This window comes from Melampsora larici-populina, assembly GCF_000204055.1.
Source record: "Melampsora larici-populina 98AG31 unplaced genomic scaffold MELLAscaffold_2, whole genome shotgun sequence".
NCBI classification, from domain to species: domain Eukaryota; kingdom Fungi; phylum Basidiomycota; class Pucciniomycetes; order Pucciniales; family Melampsoraceae; genus Melampsora; species Melampsora laricis-populina.
Window position 1 is genome coordinate 3,004,597 of NW_006768766.1, and position 19,710 is coordinate 3,024,306.

Here is a 19,710-nt window from a genome sequence, read left to right on the forward strand (position 1 = left end):
TCTTCAATCTAATTTAATATCTACATTTCATATAGGATTGCTGTCTGCACTAGGACTTTCACAACCCAGAAGATCACCGCTGCACTGAGACAGTTGGCGTATGGAACTGCTGCTGATGGTTTAGATGATTACTTGAAAATTGGAGAAAGTACTGCAGTAGAATGTTTAAAACATTTTGTACACGATATCATCGAGATTTATGGAAAAGAATATCTACGACCTCCAAACTCTGAAGAGCTGGAAGTAATACTGAAGGAAAATGAAATGAGAGGCTTCCCAGGATGTAAAGGGAGTATAGATGGCATGCACTGGCTTTGGAAGAACTGCCCTCAAGCGTGGGCTGGTCAGTACGAGGGGAAAGAAAAAGGAACCTCAGTTATACTGGAGGCTGTTGCTTCAAAAAACCTACGTATCTGGCATGCCTTCTTTGGGACACCAGGAGCTCTAAATGATATTAATGTCTTACAGAAGAGTCCGTTGTTTGATTCATTCATCAATGGTAGGTTTTTCGCATTACATTATGTAGGATAGATCTGACTGATTCTACCCTCCAGGTTCTGAAGATCAAGTCCATTTTGAGGTGAATGGGAACCATTACACTCGTGGATACTATCTAGCAGACGGGATCTATCCTCCCTGGCCCGTCCTCATCAAATCCATTCAAAAACCTTTGGATGAAGCGAGTCGACATTTCTGCAAGCTGCAGGAAGCGCTGAGGAAAGATATCGAGCGCGCTTTTGGTGTGCTTCAAGCGAGATGGCATATCTTAACTCAACCATGTCGGCTTTGGAGTCTCAAGGAAATGACTGAGGTGATCTTATGTTGCATCATCCTCCACAACATGGTTGTAGAGGATCGTGGTGAACTTGATCAAGTCACCATAGACTATCGGACAAAACACGGCCTTAGAATCCATCCAAATCGAGTCGATCCACAGTTATCTTATACGCTTGCTGAGTACTATGTTACCATGTCACAACTACGAGATCGTGATCGACACTTACGCTTGATGAATGATCTCAAGACGGCGATGTGGATGAAACGGGGCTCTGGTCGTAATGATTAGGAACTCATCACTTCCTACAAGTTTTACTAACTTGTTATCATGTAGTTTGTCTCGATTTCACATATCTCATGAAGATGGATTGTGTATCTTTCTTATTTTCATATTCTCTCACATGCCAAGTTGTTAGATGCCAAGTTGTTAAAAGCATACATGAAAATGACTTGTATTTCAGCTATAGTATTGAGCAGCCAAATCGATAGAACAAAAAAAATCGAGTGAACAAAAAAAATAAAAGTGTAAAACATGAGATGAGATGAGATCCACTAAATCGGATACAACTAATAAAAACTATTGAGGTTAAGTTTAAACTACTAATCTAATCATCAGCTTGACCCTCTTCATCATTTGAGTACTTCTTCAACAATCTACTTTTCATCAACTTTAAAACAGCTTTGGACTCTTCATCTGGACCTAAGTCGGGAGAAGTTGTTAACACTTTCATATCCTCGTAATAAGCGTGACTTCTCTTAGCCTCAGCATCGATTTGAAGAGCACGATCAGCGAGCTTGTGTCCTTGTTCTAGCACCGGAAGCTTTCGTTCCTGAATGTCTGAAGCTCGCTTGAGCTCTTCAGTCCTCTCTGTATCTAAGTCAGCCTCTTGGCGTTGTCGTTTGGCTTTTTTTTGGCCAATAGGACGTTCAAACGGGTCGGAAGAAGGTGGTGGTGGTGATGAACGTGTAGAAATGATAGGCGAGCTGATGGAGGATGAGACTGAAGTGTTGACTGAGGATTTCTTGAGCGGATCGATGGGTTGAGCCCATTTAGGATGTCGATGCAACACCTGCCACGCCACCTCATCTTCAAACACCTCCTTAGTTTGATTAAAGTACTCCTTCTTAGCTATACCCATGAAGTCGCTGGGAGCGGATCCGCTAGGAGGGTTCCGGACAATTGGCCAGTAGATGGCGGAGAATTTCAACGTAGCGGTGTTCAGAGGTTTCCAACTAAAGATCCAATCAGTTCAAGGTCACAAAGTCAAAGGTGAGTCATATAAACTCACTGGTTCTGGACCTGTTTATCTGTCCGCTCGATCCAGTTGTGGTTCTTGGCTGCTTCGTTGTAATGCTCAGCCACCTTTCCATAGAATATCGCACCAGACTGATTATTTGATTGAATCGTGTTCTCGCTGACAGTGACCCACGAAATTGCCAATTGCTCGTCTTCTAAAACGGTCCAGTTGGGTGATCGAGTCCTGGCTGCTCGTGTAGTACTCGGAGTGGATCCATCCATCAAGAGAAGGTTTGATGAGGTGTGTGATGAGGCGTGGTGAGAGTGATGTGGAGTGGTGTGGGTGTTGGTGAGGTGGGTGCAGGGTTTGATAGGGTGAGACGGGGTTAAATCAAGGGTCGTGGAGTTAGTTAACGCCGGGGTTAGCTGGGAGTAAATTTGACGCCGCTTGAAGATTTTTTAAAGAATATTTAACTAACCCCGGCCTAAAGATTCACGGCTGTGAATTTCGGGTCGGGTTTAGTTAAATATTTAACTAATCCGCCCCGTTAATCCAACGATTGGAGATGCTCTTATAGTGGGAATTCCAAAAGTTGGATTTTTATTTTATTTTTTTATTTTACTTAGCTAACTTAGGGGTTTTGTCCTAAGTTCCTAGGGGGTTTTTCTGCAGCTACAACTGTGAATTGCAGGGTTTTAGAGGGGATTAGGTGTGTAGGGTACCATTAGATTCAGTAGAAGTTGGAGAATAAGGTTTTGGGGGAATTTTCAAGGTTTCTATTATTTTTTTACTTGCTGCGGGAAAGTTTTTTGGAGAACTGCATTGGGGAACGTAGTAAAAAACAGCTTGTTTACATCTGTTTTTGAACCGTAGGACCTTTCCGGGGATCCTTAAAGCTGAACTAAAGCTTGTAGATTGGATAATCAAGGTTGGAAAGTTTATTCTTGGTGGTAGAAAGGTTGGCGAGGAGTGTCAAAGTGTATTTTTGAGGGCAGCTTAGCGGCGTTTTGGTTACGGCTCTTGGCGGTCTATCCGACTTGGGTTGTTTCTTCCCCTCAAGGCTCTGCCTACGCTCCACAGCGTAGGAGTTCTACACCGGTTTCGCACTTAATGATCCCCGCGGTGTAAATAGCCTCTCCATGGCCCATTCAATTCCATGAGGGGATGTAAATTCTAACTTAACACAAGTCCCAAACTTGCAGGGGCTTTCTTACCTTTGCAAGCCCAGTGCCCTGGAGAGGGACTTGGGACTCATCAGCTGCTTTTGGTGTACCAGCAGGGACCCAAAAAGGCCCTGCTCTTCTACAGCCTTGCATCTTCTGTAGTTTATACAATATAGATTTTCTGAGGAAAGCAAAATCTTCAGAACATCTAGACAAACAACTTTGGTTTTTGACATAGTTTGTTGATCAATTATTAATCCTCTTGCAAGAGAAAGAATTTAGGTCTTTTGTAAATTTTGTTTCCAAAATACAGTCACCAAATCACAAATCACAAATCACAAAATCTTTCTCTCTTTCTTGAGAAAACTCAGAGCAAGATATGACAAATCTCAATAGACAGATCTGATGAGAATGGGAAAGACATGCAGTGTTTGATAGCCAAAAGGCTCTAACAACACTTAAAGCAATGCAATAAAAAAACGGACTCTGGAGTCAGTCTTGCTCTGGCCGGCTCAATTCTGGCTTGTACATATTTGCTCGTGCACCTAGGTGGAAGCACCGGCATGATATAGCACCGCACCGCACCGCATCATATGAAGTTCATTTCTCTGACTTTCCAAATCTTGTGTGTGACGGTCAACTTATCGCCAAAACAGATACAAATACGCCACTTCACGACTTTCAATGGCTACGTCATCTCCTAAGAGGTCAGAAAACCGTGTGGGATCGATACCAACCTCATCGAGCTCCTCAGCAGCTTCTGCTAGCTATCCTCCTTCGCCTCGTTCACCAGCATTTGTCTCAAACTCAAACTCAAATTCAAATTCAAACTTGAATTCACTCTTCACTTCCTTGTTACGAGTGGACTCGATCGGTCGTTCCACCCTTGGCCGGCGCCTCTTTGGCTCAGCCCGCTCAATCCCTCAGGATGAAACTTCAGGATGGATATACGACCTGGCCCGTCGACCAGCAGCTGGAGAAAGGGTGGCTCAAAGCTACCTAGATCGCACCGCGATCGATTGGGCGTACGAGGATCGCAAGGAACGCGCACGACTCGAGGCAATCGCCATGCGTACAGGACTCGCAGCAGGGCTTGTCACACAACTCGTCGAGACTAGCGTCCCTTGGATAATCGTCATATCCATTGGTGTTGCCGTTGGACTCGTGGCCGGCTGCTTAGATGTGCTAGCTGGTTGGCTCGGTGATCTGCGGATGGGTCGATGTGGTTATGCTTTTTATTTAAACAAGAATAGTTGTTGTTCAGGACTTGAGCGTGAGTGCAGATATGATAAGACTACCTTCAAGCTAGCCGGTCATCTCCGTGCATCGGCTGTCATTATCATGACTTCATGATCTTCTGTCTCTCCGTTATGCAATGCATTTTTCTCATGTATTGGTGTTTATCGTATTGCCAATTCTGAAGTGAAACGTATTCTTTCTGCTGGTTTTTGAAAACATGCTCTTCGCCTATCCAAAGCCCACGAAGAGTGTTATGAATGGGAGACGTGGCCCGCTGTCTTTCAACTAAGTCAAGGTCCTCTCTCAGCTTTCTTACAGTATGTGATGTACATTGCAGGATCCGTAAGCTACAATTCTTGTGCAACCGTTTCATTTGAACTTGGTGTCATATGTTGCTGGGAATGGCAAACTATGTTTGGCTTCGTATCATTCTCGAGATGCACCAATTGACGTGAACTAATGCTCCGGGTCCCGATTTGCACTGTTGTGTGTTGAAAACATATAGGTTAGCTTCGCTGGCGTGGCGGCAATTTTAGTGCGAAGTTTTGCGCCGTTTGCTTTCCATACCGGCATGTAAGTCGCGAATCCAGTTGCGCTTGGCTCCACCTAAACTGACTAGCGTCTTGGACTTTGCATGATGCATAAAAATTCTTCAGCCCAGAGATCAAGGTAATCTTATCGGGATTTATATTTCGACACTATTTGAGCGCTTGGACTCTCATCATCAAGGCCATCGGTCTGGTATGTCAAATTCCTATCCGACGTATATTGTATGAAGCAATCTCAAGCTTCGAAATCTACCAGGCATTTGCTGTTGCTTCGGGACTATCACTAGGCAAGGAAGGTCCGTTGGTACATGTGTCATGCTGTGTAGGCAATTTGATCATCCAACCGTTCCGAGTCTTCAGAGATAACGAAGGTCCGTGAAGTCAATTGAGATTATCAATCCGTGTAACTTTATTTTGTGACGATCCGAGCATATCATGTCTGTTTTTCTTCAGCCAGGAAGCGTGAGATGCTATCTGCAGCTGCAGCGGCCGGCGTCAGTGTCGCATTTGGTGCTCCGCTTGGCGGTGTCTTGTTTGTATTAGGTATGGATCCTTCAAGTCTCCAATACATCTCAGTTGTTGTGATCAGCTGGGTAAAGTCAACCTGATAGGCACTCCATTATCCGCATAATCAATAATCCTGATTCACGTTATCATTTCATTCCAAAAGAGGAACTGTCACTCTCCTCTCTTCCGCAGGCTACACTATGGCGAGCTTTTGTGTGTGCAGTGGTAGCCACGATGACGCTGCAGTATTTTGACCCTTTCAAGTCAGGAAAATTAGTATTATTTCAAGTACAGAGTGAAGGCCAAGTTTGGCGAGCATTTGAGCTCGTGCCTTGGGTGTTCCTGGGTCTCTGTGGTGGTTTATTTGGAGCTGCCTTCATCCGCGTGTGAGTAGTCTTCCACGATATAATTTGTATATCACGATATTACTCACGATCATTTTTCTTTCACATCAGCAACATTGAATATGCAAAGATCAGACGATCTTCGGCTCTGGTGAATCATCCTATCTTTGAAGTACTAGGAGTGGCAACCTTCACGTCTTTGTTATCATATCTCTTAACATTCACGAGGTATATACATCTTCGCCTGTCAGACGCTATCGAATGCTGATATATGAAGATCATCGTTCATTGCTTGATGATCTGATAGGGTCCCCACGTCACAACTTGTAGAAGCCTTGTTTCAAGACTGTGGTAAAAGACCTGCTGATCCGTTCGGATTGTGCGAGTTGAGTGTTCGGTCACAACAGCCACTTCACTACCTTTTCTGCTCATCCTAAAAACTGATGACCCATCTAAAATTGTGCCGTACAGCCCGAATCATGTGATATTGACCATGATCATGTTGGTCATCTGCGCTCTCTCGCGCTCAGCCATCACAGCAGTAACGTTTGGAATTCAAGTTCCTTCCGGTATTTTTCTTCCTGCCATCGGTATTGGGGCTTGTTTTGGTCGTGCCGTTGGGATCTTCATGAATGCATGGCAGCAAAGTTATCCGAGTTTCTGGTTGTTTGGCGCCTGTCCACCAGAAGGCGCTTGTATATGTGCGTAGCTGACCAGGGACCACAGCTAATGACTGCTATGACCACGAAACATACCTTCACTAACCTTGACATCATCAATGCGGGTGTTACTTCTCATTTAGCCCCGCAAGTGTACGCCGTGATTGGTGCTGCCTCTGCGGTCGGAGGACTCACCCGCATGACAATCAGCTTGGTCGTCATCATCTTTGAATTAACGGGCGCCGTGGAGCTAGTACTTCAGATCATGATGGCAGTCATGATATCAAAGTTCACCGCTGATTACTTCTCAGTGGATGGTATCTACGAAGGTAAAGTGACCTTTCACAATTTTGGCAACTCTAAATCGTTATTTGACTGACCAAAAAATTCTTGTTACTGTGTTCTAGCATGGATCAACTTCAGGGGCTACCCTTACTTAAGTCCTAAAGACAGTTTCAGCCGTGTCGATCTAAATGCAAAAGACATTATGGTAACTGAGATAGTCAGCTTGCCAGCAAAAGGTTGGACATTGGACACCTTGGGTATGTGTCCCGGATTGATTGCTTCGCTCGCGCACCTGTTGATGCTCTGTGTCTCGTGGTACTCTGTAACTTTATAGAGGAAGAAGCAAGAAGACACACCTACAAAGGATATCCGATCGTTTCTGACCATGACCATAACCTTTTGATGGGTTACATTCCGAGTAATGAGCTAAAATTTGCCTTAAGTAGGTGATGCTCCTTACACTCTCATCGTCTCTTAAAACCTCAACATAAGATGCGGCTCTTGTGGAGTTTCAAATAAGACCACCAGACAATTTGTCACATCCTCCCTTTATTCACAATCGTCGCGCCTTTGACGCGTCTCATTCCTGCTAAATGCCTGAATACTGATCAAACTTGCTCTATGAACCTTGTTTATAGAACAAGCCCGCTCCGATTGGCCTGGAACAACGCCATGTCATTTCTTTTCTCGAGCTGAACCTTCCCATAGACAACCTTCATCTTCAACCAATGAAACCAATCAGAGGCCTGATCCGGCTGCACAGTCTATTGACCTTAACAAATGGGTTGACGAGGTGGGTGATCGGTATATGATTAAGGGTTTTCCAGACTAAAGTTGACGATGAGTAACGTAGGCACCTTTGACTCTGGAGCTTAATACGCCTGTGGAGACAGTTTTACAATATTTCCAAAGATTGGTGAGGATACTTGAAGCTCGTGTTATCAAGCTCTATTTGCAGGCTTTGGTCCTGAGCTAGCTGCTGATGATTATTCAAAAACAACTGCAGGGATTGAAAAATATGATCTTCACATCGCATGGCGTACTAGTTGGAATGATCACCAAAAAGGTCAGCAAATCTCAAAACCATTTTTATCCATGCTGTATGAGATAACTGATTGAAGACTCGGCGCTTTAAATGATTTAGGATTTGTATAAATACGTAAGATCACCATTTTATTCATCTGAACCTCAAACATCAGAACACAATATACATACACAGTACATACCTCTGGAGATGAATTGAAAGGCTTTTGATGAAAGTGTCAATGAAAAGAAATTTTAGGACTCTAGGATCTTGTTGATGTATTTGAGAGATCTGGAATTGTGTATGTCAATAATGGGAGTTAGAATGTCAACTTGGTGATCATTTGAAACATACGATATCTGAATTTAGCAATGCGAATGAATTATTTTTCCTGCTTATGTTGTTGAAAGCTCGGCAAAAAGATGTAGTAAATTCATATTTTTCTGATGTCCATTATCGATCAAACAATGATCCCATCTTGCCACTTTACGCAGATCAAAAGTCATGATGATTGTTTTTCAGATCATTCATACAAGATGCCAATCTTATTCGAAGAAAGACAACACTGAATAACTTTCTGTGAAGCTTTGTCTGTGTCTCTATGTGGAATTGCATTGACAAGGCGCTTGAGCACCCCGTGATACAAAGTCTCAAACTCGATGCATGGAATGCTCCGAATAATACAAGCTGAATTACAATTCTTCAATAACTATTTGGTCTTGGTCATTGAGTTTAGATAAAGTAGAGAAAGTCAAATGACTTGGAGGGCTTCGAGTATCGAGGACCTCGAACACCATGTGTCATATCTCCTTGAGATCGTAGTGGCGAGATCGATGAGCATGAAATTTTCAGCTTTGTGCCTGGATGGTCCATGCCCTCCCAAAAAGAGTTGACCAGACGCGCTTGAACTTTTTGTCGCGTGAGTGTCTGCTCAGCTATGAAGCAAAATAGAATTTCGAACTTCTCTCTTAAAGATCGACTGAGCTACTTTGAACATCAACAAAAAACAAACATCATTTATCACTTCTTGGTCTACATACTTCTCATCAGACAAGTTTTAACCAATTTTTTTCAAAAATGCTTTACCTCACTTCTGATCAACTTCCGGTGTGTAAGCCTCAATAGAATCAAAACTGGTACTGAAATCTAGATGTTATCAAAACTGACGTATGATTGTAGTCATTCCACTTGGATTGATTGGGTGTTATAGATACCTATGGTATATCATTCGAATACTCGCCAGTATATGTTATCAACCTATCCCGATTCCTGATGATCCAACCTATCTGGCGGAGGAAGACGTGACTGTAAGACGTGAATTTTCCTTGAAATCCCAAGTTGAAGAACCGATCAGCTCATCTTGTTTCACCTGGGACTCTTTTCGTCAGATCATCGTACCAACCATCGACGCGGATGATTCATTTGCTGATGCTGCGCGATCATGGCTTGCGAATAATCCACGGGAGATCATTATCGTCACCGAAACATCAGTTGCAGCTGCGTTAGAAAAACTGGCCATAGAAGTAGATGGACCACCACTCGATCCCGAATTACGCGACGCATTTCCTCATACAGTTTCACTCAATGAATCCACCCACGGAATTCCATCCTCCAATAATGATGACATCAAGAACCCAAAGAAAGGAAGAATCAGAGTGATCACCGTACCTAAAGCAAATAAACGATTACAGATGGCCGCAGGAATTCAAGAAACAAGAACCGATATCATTGTGTTTGCAGATGATGATGCACTTTGGCCTAAGACTCTTTTGGCATCTGTTTTAGCATGTTTTGAAGATCAATCAATTGGTGGTGTGGGAACTTCTCAAGTTGTAAAACCATGTAATCCATCCGGCAAATTAACCGTATGGGAAACATTAGCAGCCTTTAGATTAACGATTCGGAATATCGAAATCTCAGCATCCACTCATATAGATGGAGGAATTCCATGTTTATCAGGTAGAACAGCAGCATATCGTACGATGATTTTAAAAGATCCAAAGTTTTTAGACGGATTTACACATGATTTTTGGAAAGGAAAGTATCATTTGAATTCAGGTGATGATAAGTTCTTAACACGTTGGATGGTAAGTCATGGTTGGAAAACTTATGCACAATGTTGTAAAGAAGCTGAATTACAAAGTACTATGAAACCGGATTGGAGATTTTTAAAACAAGTCTTACGTTGGACTCGTAATACTTGGAGATCTGATTTAAGGAGTATGTTTATGGAACGTCATATTTGGTGGATTCATCCTTATGTTGCATTTACGATGGTAGATAAAGTGATTAAGTTGAGTTGTTGTTTTTTCTATGATGAATGAATTCCAATGATTTGAAGCTGATTGATTTGATTTGATGATTCTTAGTCCATTCACTTTACTCGCTGGACCTTGTTTAGTTTTATATTTAATGATTCGTTCTTCTGCCGGTAATGCACCTAATGGATTTCACTTACCAGCATGGAACATAATCTTTTCATATATCGCATGGCTCTTAATCACCCGAACACTTAAACTTTTACCACATCTTTATAAAAGACCACAAGATATAATTTATATTCCAGTCTGGTTATTATTTGGTTATTATTTCGCTGTGATGAAATTATATGCGCTTATGACGCTTCATGTGACAGGGTGGGGAACAAGAGAAGGAATAGATGATCCGACTGCAGCTACCGCTGCAGCTGAGATGCAACAGAAAGAGAAAGAAAATATTCATCATTCACAACAACAACAAGAACCTGGTTTATCTGAGATTGGAGTAGAAGAAAGGATTCGATATAATCATTATCTTGAAGAGGATCAAAGAGTATATCATCATGATGACTATCAAGGTGATTATCGAGTAGGAAGTCATGATGGTGATTATCGAGTAGGAAGTCATGATGGTGATTATCGAGTAGGAAGTCATGCTGGTGATTATCGAGTAGGAAGTCATGCTGGTCAACGAGGATTGAGTCATGATGCTCATCGAGTAGGCCGTCATCAAGGGTTTCAAAGTGAAGAAGATGAGATTGTAGATAGATATTATGAAAGTACATCAAGAATGGAGAATGATCCATCAAATCAAAGTGGTCAAGAAGGATCAAGAGTTACAAGAAATCAAGAAAATTATCAATCTCACTCTCAACAACCACAACAACAACCTACACTGAAATTGATTTCTACTTATAAAGCACCATTGCACAATCCATTCTCACCACCTCAACCGATTCATCAATCTACTGCTAATGCTACAACTACCATGGAAATTAAACCGGAATTGGATCTATTACCCGAGACATCAAATCATCCATCATCATCGTCATCATCATCAAATCATTTAAATCGCCATCACGAGACTAGTTTCCTTGGTACTGGATCAGGATTACCCACAGAGCCGGTGGTTGAAATTTCCATCACTTCACCTGACCTTAGGAGAAGAAGATATTATTATTAAAAGTTTCATTTAATGATTTAAATCCAATCAACTTTCTGCTCAAATTAATTTCAATTGATTATCTTGACTTTCTTGCTTTGAAATCATTTGTACTGAACTACTTTTCATCTTCTTGAATTCTCTTTCTCGTTTTTTTCGTGTGTGTGTGTGTCTTGTGATTGATTTTCTCACCTTGATTGTTCTTTTTGAATCCGCATAATAGATTAGAGAGGATTGTAGTATGTATGTATGTATGCAGCGGAAGATTGGCGAATGTATAGAGAGGTTGTGTATGTATCATAATGTATCATAGTGATGAGGATATCTCTTGTGATGCTTGAAATGACACGTGCCCTTTATCTTGAAGACCAAGACTCATGATTTGAATCAAGAAAGTCGAGAAATATGGTTACGTAGATCCACTTTTAACTTTTCTTTGGAAACTTGGGGATAAGACTTAAGTTGAGTTGGTTGTGGTGAAGTGAAGTGAAGTCAAGGAGAATGAGAAGGAGATCAATAATTTAAAGATGGTAAACAATTCACCGAATGATATTGATGAGTGCATATATTTGGATATCTGAATTGGTACACACTTATTCCTATGTGGGACTTTGTTGAGTTTAATTCCTATCGATCTAGAATTCTACTCACTGCTACTCACTGGTTCAATTGACAATTCCATTCTGATTTTCTCACTGAATGAATTTCTTCCATTAGATTTCTTCATACATCTTCCCTTATCATTTGAACTTCTTTCGCTGTCAATCTTTGTTCGCTCAAAACCTTATCCCTTTTTCTCGTTTTGCTTTTACTTTTCCCCTTTGTGATTGTGATCAAACCCATCTTTAAGTTTAACTTGAACTTTTGACTCTTACAACCCCTTTTTGATTTCATTCTTCTTGCCTTTGAATCGTCTATCCTTTTTTCTCTTCTCTTGATTACGTTCTCGATTTAGCTATAATATAATTGATTTACGATCTCATCTTCATCTTCAGATTGATTTCTTTATTTTGATCATTCATCAAGCGATTCACCAATCTCAATGAATACTCATATTACCGCTACCACTACTATGTCCAGTAGTGCTAATTCCATGACTGCTACTACTACAACGCAACTTCATCCTACTATCAATCTTGAACCTATCACTATCAATTTGAATACATCATCTGAAAGTGAGAATGAAAGCATAAATGAATCGTCAAGTGCTAGTCCAGTTCGATCGTTCATAATTCATTCAAGACCTTCACTTTCATCAGTTTATTATAATTCAAATTGCAGTGCTGATGAAGATGATTTGATAGCAAGAACTTCAATCTCAACTCAAAACTTAGAAATGAATCAAGTGGAAAAAGATGGAACAAGAACGTCAAACGAATTCACATTAGAATCAAATCAAAACGATGGTCAAGAGGTCTTATTGACTGATGAACTCACAACACCTCGTCATCTTCAAACTGAATTTATACATCCACTTCATTTGGATTCATCAAAAAATCAATCATCAACTTCAAACTTGATTCTTTCATCATTAAAATCTAATAAGAATTCAATCAATGATAGAGTGAGTCTCATTTTATATTTTTACCTCCATCCACCTTGGTGTTGTAAAGTAAGATAGAGAGACAACTGAACAGTTTCTGACACAAGTCATGAACTTAAATCTCAATTTATGTTGTAAATCAAGATTACCTAATCTTAATGAATTTTTTAACCGATAACTGATTGGGTTTCTTTTTTTTTCTTTCCCTTTCTTCTCAATTCAACACTTTCAACTTGCCACAACAACGAACTTCTCAACTTTCCTTGAAAAACCATTCAATCAACCTATCAAAACAAAACAAAACTATCATCATGTCGTTAACCAACTTTCATTCAACCAATCCATCAAAATTATCAAAATCATCATCCACTTTACCTTTATCTTCATCTTCTTCCTTAACTCAATTTACAAATCAACAGCAACAGCAGCAGCAAAATCAGCAAAACTTGAATCGTCCATCTCCACCTCGCATACAAACTCCCGACCTTGGAATCCCATTCTCAAGTCAAAATCTCAAATCTACCCTTGAACATCCAAATCATCATAATGTTCAATCAAATTCCAATTCAAATCATCATCATCATCCTCAAACTATCAATACTACTACCCCAAAGAATACTACTGTCGTTCATAACAATCTCATTTCTTCAACTTCCCCCAAGATCTCATTCAATCCTACCAAACTATCAAATCAAATCTCATCACTTCATCATTCCATATCATCCAATCAATCTACATCCATCAAAACATCATCCATCTCGACAGTATCCATGCATGACCAAGCGAAGCCATCTACTTCTTCAATTCCTGCGGACCATCAAACTTCAATCTCAGCTCGAGCTACAAACAACGTTAACTCTTTTCCTCGGACTTTGAACAAACTTGAACCTACTCAATCCTCTACGATCTCTAAGCAGAACCCACCCAACTCATCTTCATCCCAACCTAAACTCAGCTCACTACCATCTCCTATTAACTTATCACAATCAACTGCAATCTCCTCTCAGCCATTCCCTTCAACTCATCCCTCAAATCAACTCAAGCCTAATCTCACTTCAGATTCATCGCAGATCACCCCTCAACACTCTCTTGAACATCTCGAACATCCCGAACACTCCGAATCTCCTCTCGCTTCTTCTCCTCGTGACGACCCTCCTCACTCGCCCGTGACCTCTATCATGACTCCTGCTCAGAAAATCGCTCGAGAAGTTCGGCGCTCTTTTTCACTTGCTGCATCACCACCTGCACTGCATCATACCTCACAGAACTCACACATTGAACGAAATAATAACATATCATCATCTCTTCCTCAGCCCATCGATCCTGCTTCAATCTCACCATCTGAACCTTCTCTGCTTGACCCTTCAAATCACAGTCTCACACCCGCGCAAGCTGTAGCGCATCAAGCCCGCCTCATGTCTACTACCCTCACCAATGTCACTGAATCTGTAACTGCTTCTACTTCAAGCATTCCTGTCACTCAAGCCACATCCAACTCGAACATCGCTTCTACATCCAACCTTTCATCCGAACTCACCGCGTCTTTCTGTAAACTCAAACTCAAAAAGGCATTGACACCCTCGAAACCGGACTTGAAAGTCTCCCTGACCAAGTCTGACTCTCCCAACACCATTACTCCTGAACCTGCTTTCCGAGTGATCTCTGGTCGCAAAGGCCACCCTGGAGATGGAAAGGATCAGACAGCAATTGTGCGGCCGCTCGATACTGGTCCCGTAAGGATTCAGTCTTGTCCTTTTTCGATTTCACTCAAGATATTGACATGATGTCTTTGCTCTACTCTACATAGAATGCTGAAAAGATTACCGAACCCAAAGCTGTCAAAGCCTGCCCGAGTGTCTCATCTAAGCTGCCATTGGTCGGTATTTCTTTCTTCATCCTTTTACGGTGACAAGATCAACAGACCAAAAATCCTGATATGCCTTCTTACTGACTTGACATCATACCATTTCTCAAGCACACTTCGGGGTCTCATCCACCAGCTCCAACCAGTCCCAAGGCCACTACATTTCTCACCTCTCCACGACTACTCCCATCTGTTCAAGTCGTCGAGCCCAGTCCTTCGCCCGTAAGACCTGGTTCAACAAGTCTCGCCCCCTCTCCCGTCTCACCAACGCCTCTTGCGCCTCTTGTACTTACCCCTGCCGACAACCCCCCTCTGATCCCACTGGCCGTATTTCCGACTTATAACGAAGAAGAAGAAGATTCAGGCTCAGTAGATTTTACAGATCCAGAAGCTGAGATAACAGAGGAAGAGGAAGAAGAAAGTGAGGAAGAAGAAGATTACGATTCAAATCCGCTTTACATTGTCCTCTCGACATCCCTTTCACCTAGACTCAAAGACGCTTATGACTCGGCAAAATTGGTGTTACTACCAACTCGACGTGCTTTACCTCTTGATATGCCCCGCAAGTTACCCGATCCAAATATCGAGTTTGAATCTGAATGGGAACAATGGATTGCTGCACATACCTTTGTTGCTGCTGGACCTGATACCGCTTCCTCGGGCTCTAAAGAATCTGGAAAGGGTGGTGTTGAATGGGTCGGTATATCTAAATCAGAAGACCGGAGAGTCCACCTCTCCCTGAAGCCAGGAACAGGCATCGCCGAGGTTCGACTCATCATGTCACGGCCTGGTCCCTCCTCATCCACCACCACCACCACTCCTGCCGTCCTTTCAATCAACAAGCCCATTGTGACACCTCACAGAACTGACGCGAGCACTGAGTCCGATTTGACACCGGCTCTGCGGACTGCGCCCGAGTTTGATCCTCAACGCACCATACGCGCCAAAGAACCTCATAACCTCCCCGATCCGATACCAGTGTCCAACAGGTTCTCTAACATCTCCACAGTAACGTCTGACTTGACCAATACGACAAGTTGTTCATCATCGTCAGCTGCGCGTTCCAACCTCCTTCGTTCACCTTCCGCTGCTACCGACACCTCCTTGCCATTTACCCAGTCTTCTTCTGGAGTTTCTCGTGCTTCCTCTGAAGGATGGTCTGATATGCCTACTACACCCCCCATCAATCCCGACCTCATCGTTGGCAAATCAGATCAGCTCATGGGCTCACAAGTTGAGACCGTCATCAACGTTCAATATGCTAAAATCATCTCTGAAGAAACTATGTATCGCTCACCCCCGCGGCGTGTCCCAAGCCCAGCGGTCGCATTGGAATCAGCTCTTTCAGGTTCAAAAGCTAAAAAGGGCAAGGAAGTAGAACAGCGGCTAAGGTTTAAAGCACCCAAGTGGTTAAGGCCAGGTGCAGCACAAAAAGAAAAGGAACGTGAACGTGAACGCCGCGAGAACGCGTTGGCTTTGGCAAGAGAGCGTGAACGTGAACGACTGAGACTCCTCGAGGGCGAAGGTGGAGGTGGATTAGAGCGGGTACGATTGATCAGCTTGAAAGGACCTGTGATCGAGAGATGGTGGCAATCGCCGGTATCACAATCTATTGACAGCGTGACGGAGACTGAAGCTGAGAATGGTGCGGTAGTACCATTCCCGTGCCAACCTCGTACACCCACAATAGCTTCACCTCTTTCAGGAAGTGCTTTCAGTCAAAGTTCCATTAGTCTAAGTCGTCGATCTACTCATAGTAACTCAGTGAGGATGATCAGACGATCCAGTAGCACGAACACCAGAGACTCTGAAAACACGAAGAAGGAAATACGGAGGAGATCAAGACGGATGCCATCGGGACTTTCGATTCTGAGACATGGATCAAGCTCAACACGGACTCGAAGTTTACTCGCGTAAGTTGAGCAATTGTGTAAGAAAAAATTGGATAGATCAATAGACTGATCATAATCCTTCTTTCCACAAACAAAATCAAGTGATTTGTGCTTTCTGCTGAGTCCGCCAGATGAATTCGGCGAAGTGAGCGGAATTTTGAAACGGTATGTTGGAAAGATGTGGGCGATATCCAAAGCGTTCAATGAGTCGATTGGTTATCTGAAAGGATGTGAGAATCATCTTTTGGCGGTAAGTTTGTAGCAAGACTCATTCCTCATGGCAGCCCAGATGACCAAGAAACTCAATAGCTCATTTTGTTCTTTCTTGTCACAGCAATTGAAGCAAGATCTCTTTCTACCAGTCTCTCAGGGAATGAAAGATGACCTCAGACAATATGGTAATGAGACCGTGGTCAAGTGGGTCAATGAGGATTGGGATCGATTTGGAAGTTTGATAGAAAGTCAGTCTGAAGTGACATTATATAGCCGCATTGATTGGACTGATACCCTCCTTTTTCCCTAGATGTGTTGATGGCTTTCTTGCACCCAAGTCTATATACAAAAGGCGTCGCAAGTCACTTTGCAGGAGAAGACGATTATCTGGATACAATTTTACACAATTACAGGAAACGTGAGATTCCGTTGAGTGAATTTGCTATCGAGGTGCCAATGAGGTTACAAGATGAAAGTATCCTATCAGAGGCGATTGAGAAACTTAATCAACTTAGACCATCAGAAGGTGTCACCTCCTCGCCTTCACCACTTTCACCTGAAGTACTTCAACGGCTCTTCGTAGCCATGGACACCTCTGAAGAACAAACTGTGTTGGGAGTATTGATGGCCAAAACCCCATTGGAATCTATTGGGATCATGAAACAGACGATCGATTGTCTTGTGACGGCTTGGACTGAACATGCTACTAAAGCTGGTGTTGATGAGGAAGCCCGTCGTTTGACTCCCGACGATCTATTGACGCTTCTGGCGTGTGTGATCGTCCGCTCTGGTGTTGAACAGCAGCATTCATTGATCCATTATGCTAAAGTGTTCAGACTTGGTGCTCCACTCACGCCTGAGATTGAGTAAGTCACGATGCTCTAAACGCACGCTTATTCCAACTGATGCTGATCCTCATCTTTTCATTTATCTGTTTATAGTTGGGCGTTTGTGAGTTACCAGGCAGCGATCGCTTATCTTCAAAGTGACCCGTTCTCAGCTGTCGATTCGCGCTCCGTAAATTCACAAGCGGTGAGCGTGAACTCAATGCCGAGTTCACCGTCTCTTGGTCCAGGTTGGACTCGTCGACGACCTGCGTCATTCACTCCACGCACACGACCTATTCCCACTCACGGTCATTCGAGTGGCGTTTCTACCACTCTTTCATCTCCATCAGCTTCATCGATCCGGCTATCTTCCTCGATCGACCAGTCTTCTGTGATCTCTAGCCGCGTCTTGCCGCGTCATCGTTCCCGACCAATGGGTACTTCCGTTGGCACTGTCACTCGGGTATCTGAAGCACCACGGCATTTGGCAGGAAAAGTCCCACCGACGCGACCAGCTCTTGCACCCATCAGTACAACTGATCGATGTACTCGACGTTCTCTTGACTTGGGCATGCTATCAGCTCCAATGGGCAGTGGTGAGAGCCGAGCATGTTCGGTTGGTTGGGAATCATTACGATCGTTGACTTCGATTGGAGAGACTGACCCACCTACAGTTCGAGGTGGACCAAGTAGATCATTTCATTTTCCATATTCTGGACCTGATGTTCATCCTTTGAGTCTTGAAAGAAGAAACACGTCAGATTGGAGTGACACAGGAGGAGGAGCAGGAGCGAACCGAGAAGGATGGTTAGAGTGGGGTAGAAAACGATTGACGAGTGTGACTAGTTTACAAATGATGGGAGCAGGAAATGGAGTGACGAATGGAAATGGTTTGAATGGAACCAATGGATCATTAACACCTGCAATGGCAGCTTTAACTCGTGCTAAAGCTCAATCTACAAATGAAGAAGAAGAAACACAAGAAGAAAAAGAAGTGGGTTTAAGAGTTAGACCTAAATCATTGATGAGTCTTAGTAGTCTTTCTACTACTGCTACTGCTACTACTACCAGTTAGCTAGAGTGAAAGTGTCTTTTTTTGTTTTGATCTCTTCAAACAGTCTTTTCTTTTGTGATTCCTTTTTTCTCATCAGTCATACCTGTTTATTTTTCTGTTTTTATTTTTCTATTAAATCTTTTTTTTTACAAAAACTTCTTTCTCTAAGGTGTGATGAATTGCTTGTGATTTGATATCGTCTCTCTCTCTTTCCCTCTCTCTCTCTTTCTCTCTCTCTTTCTCTTATTCTCCTCTCATTGGTTCAATTTTTTTCTTTAGTTCTTCAAAAATTTTATATTGCATTTCAGTCATTTGTAGTTTTCTTTATATATATATATATATTTTCTTGGATGTTTTTGTTTTAGACTTGTTGAATTGTAGGTATGGGATGAATTTTAAAATTGGTTTCAAAAATAAAAAAAATGGTGTTTATGGAGAGGATCAAAAAAATCAAAGATTGGGATTTATAACCTATGCATAAGTTTCTTGGATACTTTGTTGCTGATGTGAAGCTAGCATGTTGTACGGTGTAAGGATTGTGCTATGGGCCCTGCACCCTGAGGGTGATGGAATTGGTATGCACTTTGAGGCTCAATTTTTGGGTGCGGCTGCTCTGGTTAGCTTCAGATTCATTGCCAGGTAAACTCTGGTGAAGATTTCAACTTTGGCATTCAGGACATATGACAACTGGGTCTGAATATTTATCAGCAAATGTGCTCTTCTGTTCTGGTCAATCTAAAGAATCCCATTGCAGCTGTGCAGTTGATTATGAAAAGCTACCACATTTCAACTGATTTGGCAATGAGATTTCTAACCTCAAAGTCTTTAACAGAGAATTCAAAGAGCTTGATCAAGTTGAAGAGTGCAAAGACAAAGTTCAGACAAGCATGAAGATTGTACATATTTGAGTCTGAGATTGGTTATCTTGAAACATGTTCTTTGATGTTGAATTATTCAATTTATGTGTTGAAGTAGCAGGCTTATCATTTTAGATAGTAGAATTAGATGTTAATTAGAATTAGAATCAGGTGGAACTTTTTAAGGGCTCGTCTTGTCATTGATTTCTATTGATGTAAAATCAATTGCTATAACTTAGTGCAGCATAGTAAGATA

General features: G+C 42.3%; 3 protein-coding genes across 3 annotated transcripts; all 3 read left to right on the forward strand.

The window, feature by feature from the left end:
* Positions 1-4,174: 4,174 nt before the first annotated feature.
* Positions 4,175-7,826, forward strand: MELLADRAFT_22927 (uncharacterized protein; the record flags this gene model as incomplete). The annotated part of the gene is made up of 16 exons (XM_007404384.1): positions 4,175-4,451; positions 4,656-4,759; positions 4,923-4,990; positions 5,074-5,158; positions 5,222-5,336; positions 5,419-5,508; positions 5,636-5,858; positions 5,928-6,044; positions 6,124-6,201; positions 6,288-6,517; positions 6,619-6,804; positions 6,883-7,017; positions 7,095-7,202; positions 7,453-7,553; positions 7,614-7,676; positions 7,767-7,826. Coding segments are annotated over 16 exons (2,040 nt in total), but the record flags the coding sequence as incomplete, so codon positions are not given.
* Positions 7,827-8,861: 1,035 nt separating this feature from the next.
* MELLADRAFT_41779 (family 2 glycosyltransferase) lies at positions 8,862-11,567 on the forward strand (the record flags this gene model as incomplete). The annotated part of the gene is made up of 5 exons (XM_007404385.1): positions 8,862-8,895; positions 8,964-9,091; positions 9,173-9,307; positions 9,416-10,077; positions 10,154-11,567. The coding sequence occupies 5 exons, from the start codon at positions 8,862-8,864 to the stop codon at positions 11,223-11,225; spliced, it is 2,031 nt and encodes a 676-aa protein (XP_007404447.1).
* A 433-nt stretch (positions 11,568-12,000) lies between these two features.
* MELLADRAFT_76561 (uncharacterized protein) lies at positions 12,001-19,040 on the forward strand (the record flags this gene model as incomplete). Its single annotated transcript, XM_007404386.1, has 9 exons — positions 12,001-12,768; positions 13,167-14,480; positions 14,555-14,623; positions 14,723-16,256; positions 16,436-16,524; positions 16,606-16,753; positions 16,838-16,964; positions 17,027-17,582; positions 17,658-19,040. The coding sequence occupies 6 exons, from the start codon at positions 12,247-12,249 to the stop codon at positions 16,606-16,608; spliced, it is 3,531 nt and encodes a 1,176-aa protein (XP_007404448.1).
* Between the last annotated feature and the right edge of the window lie 670 nt (positions 19,041-19,710).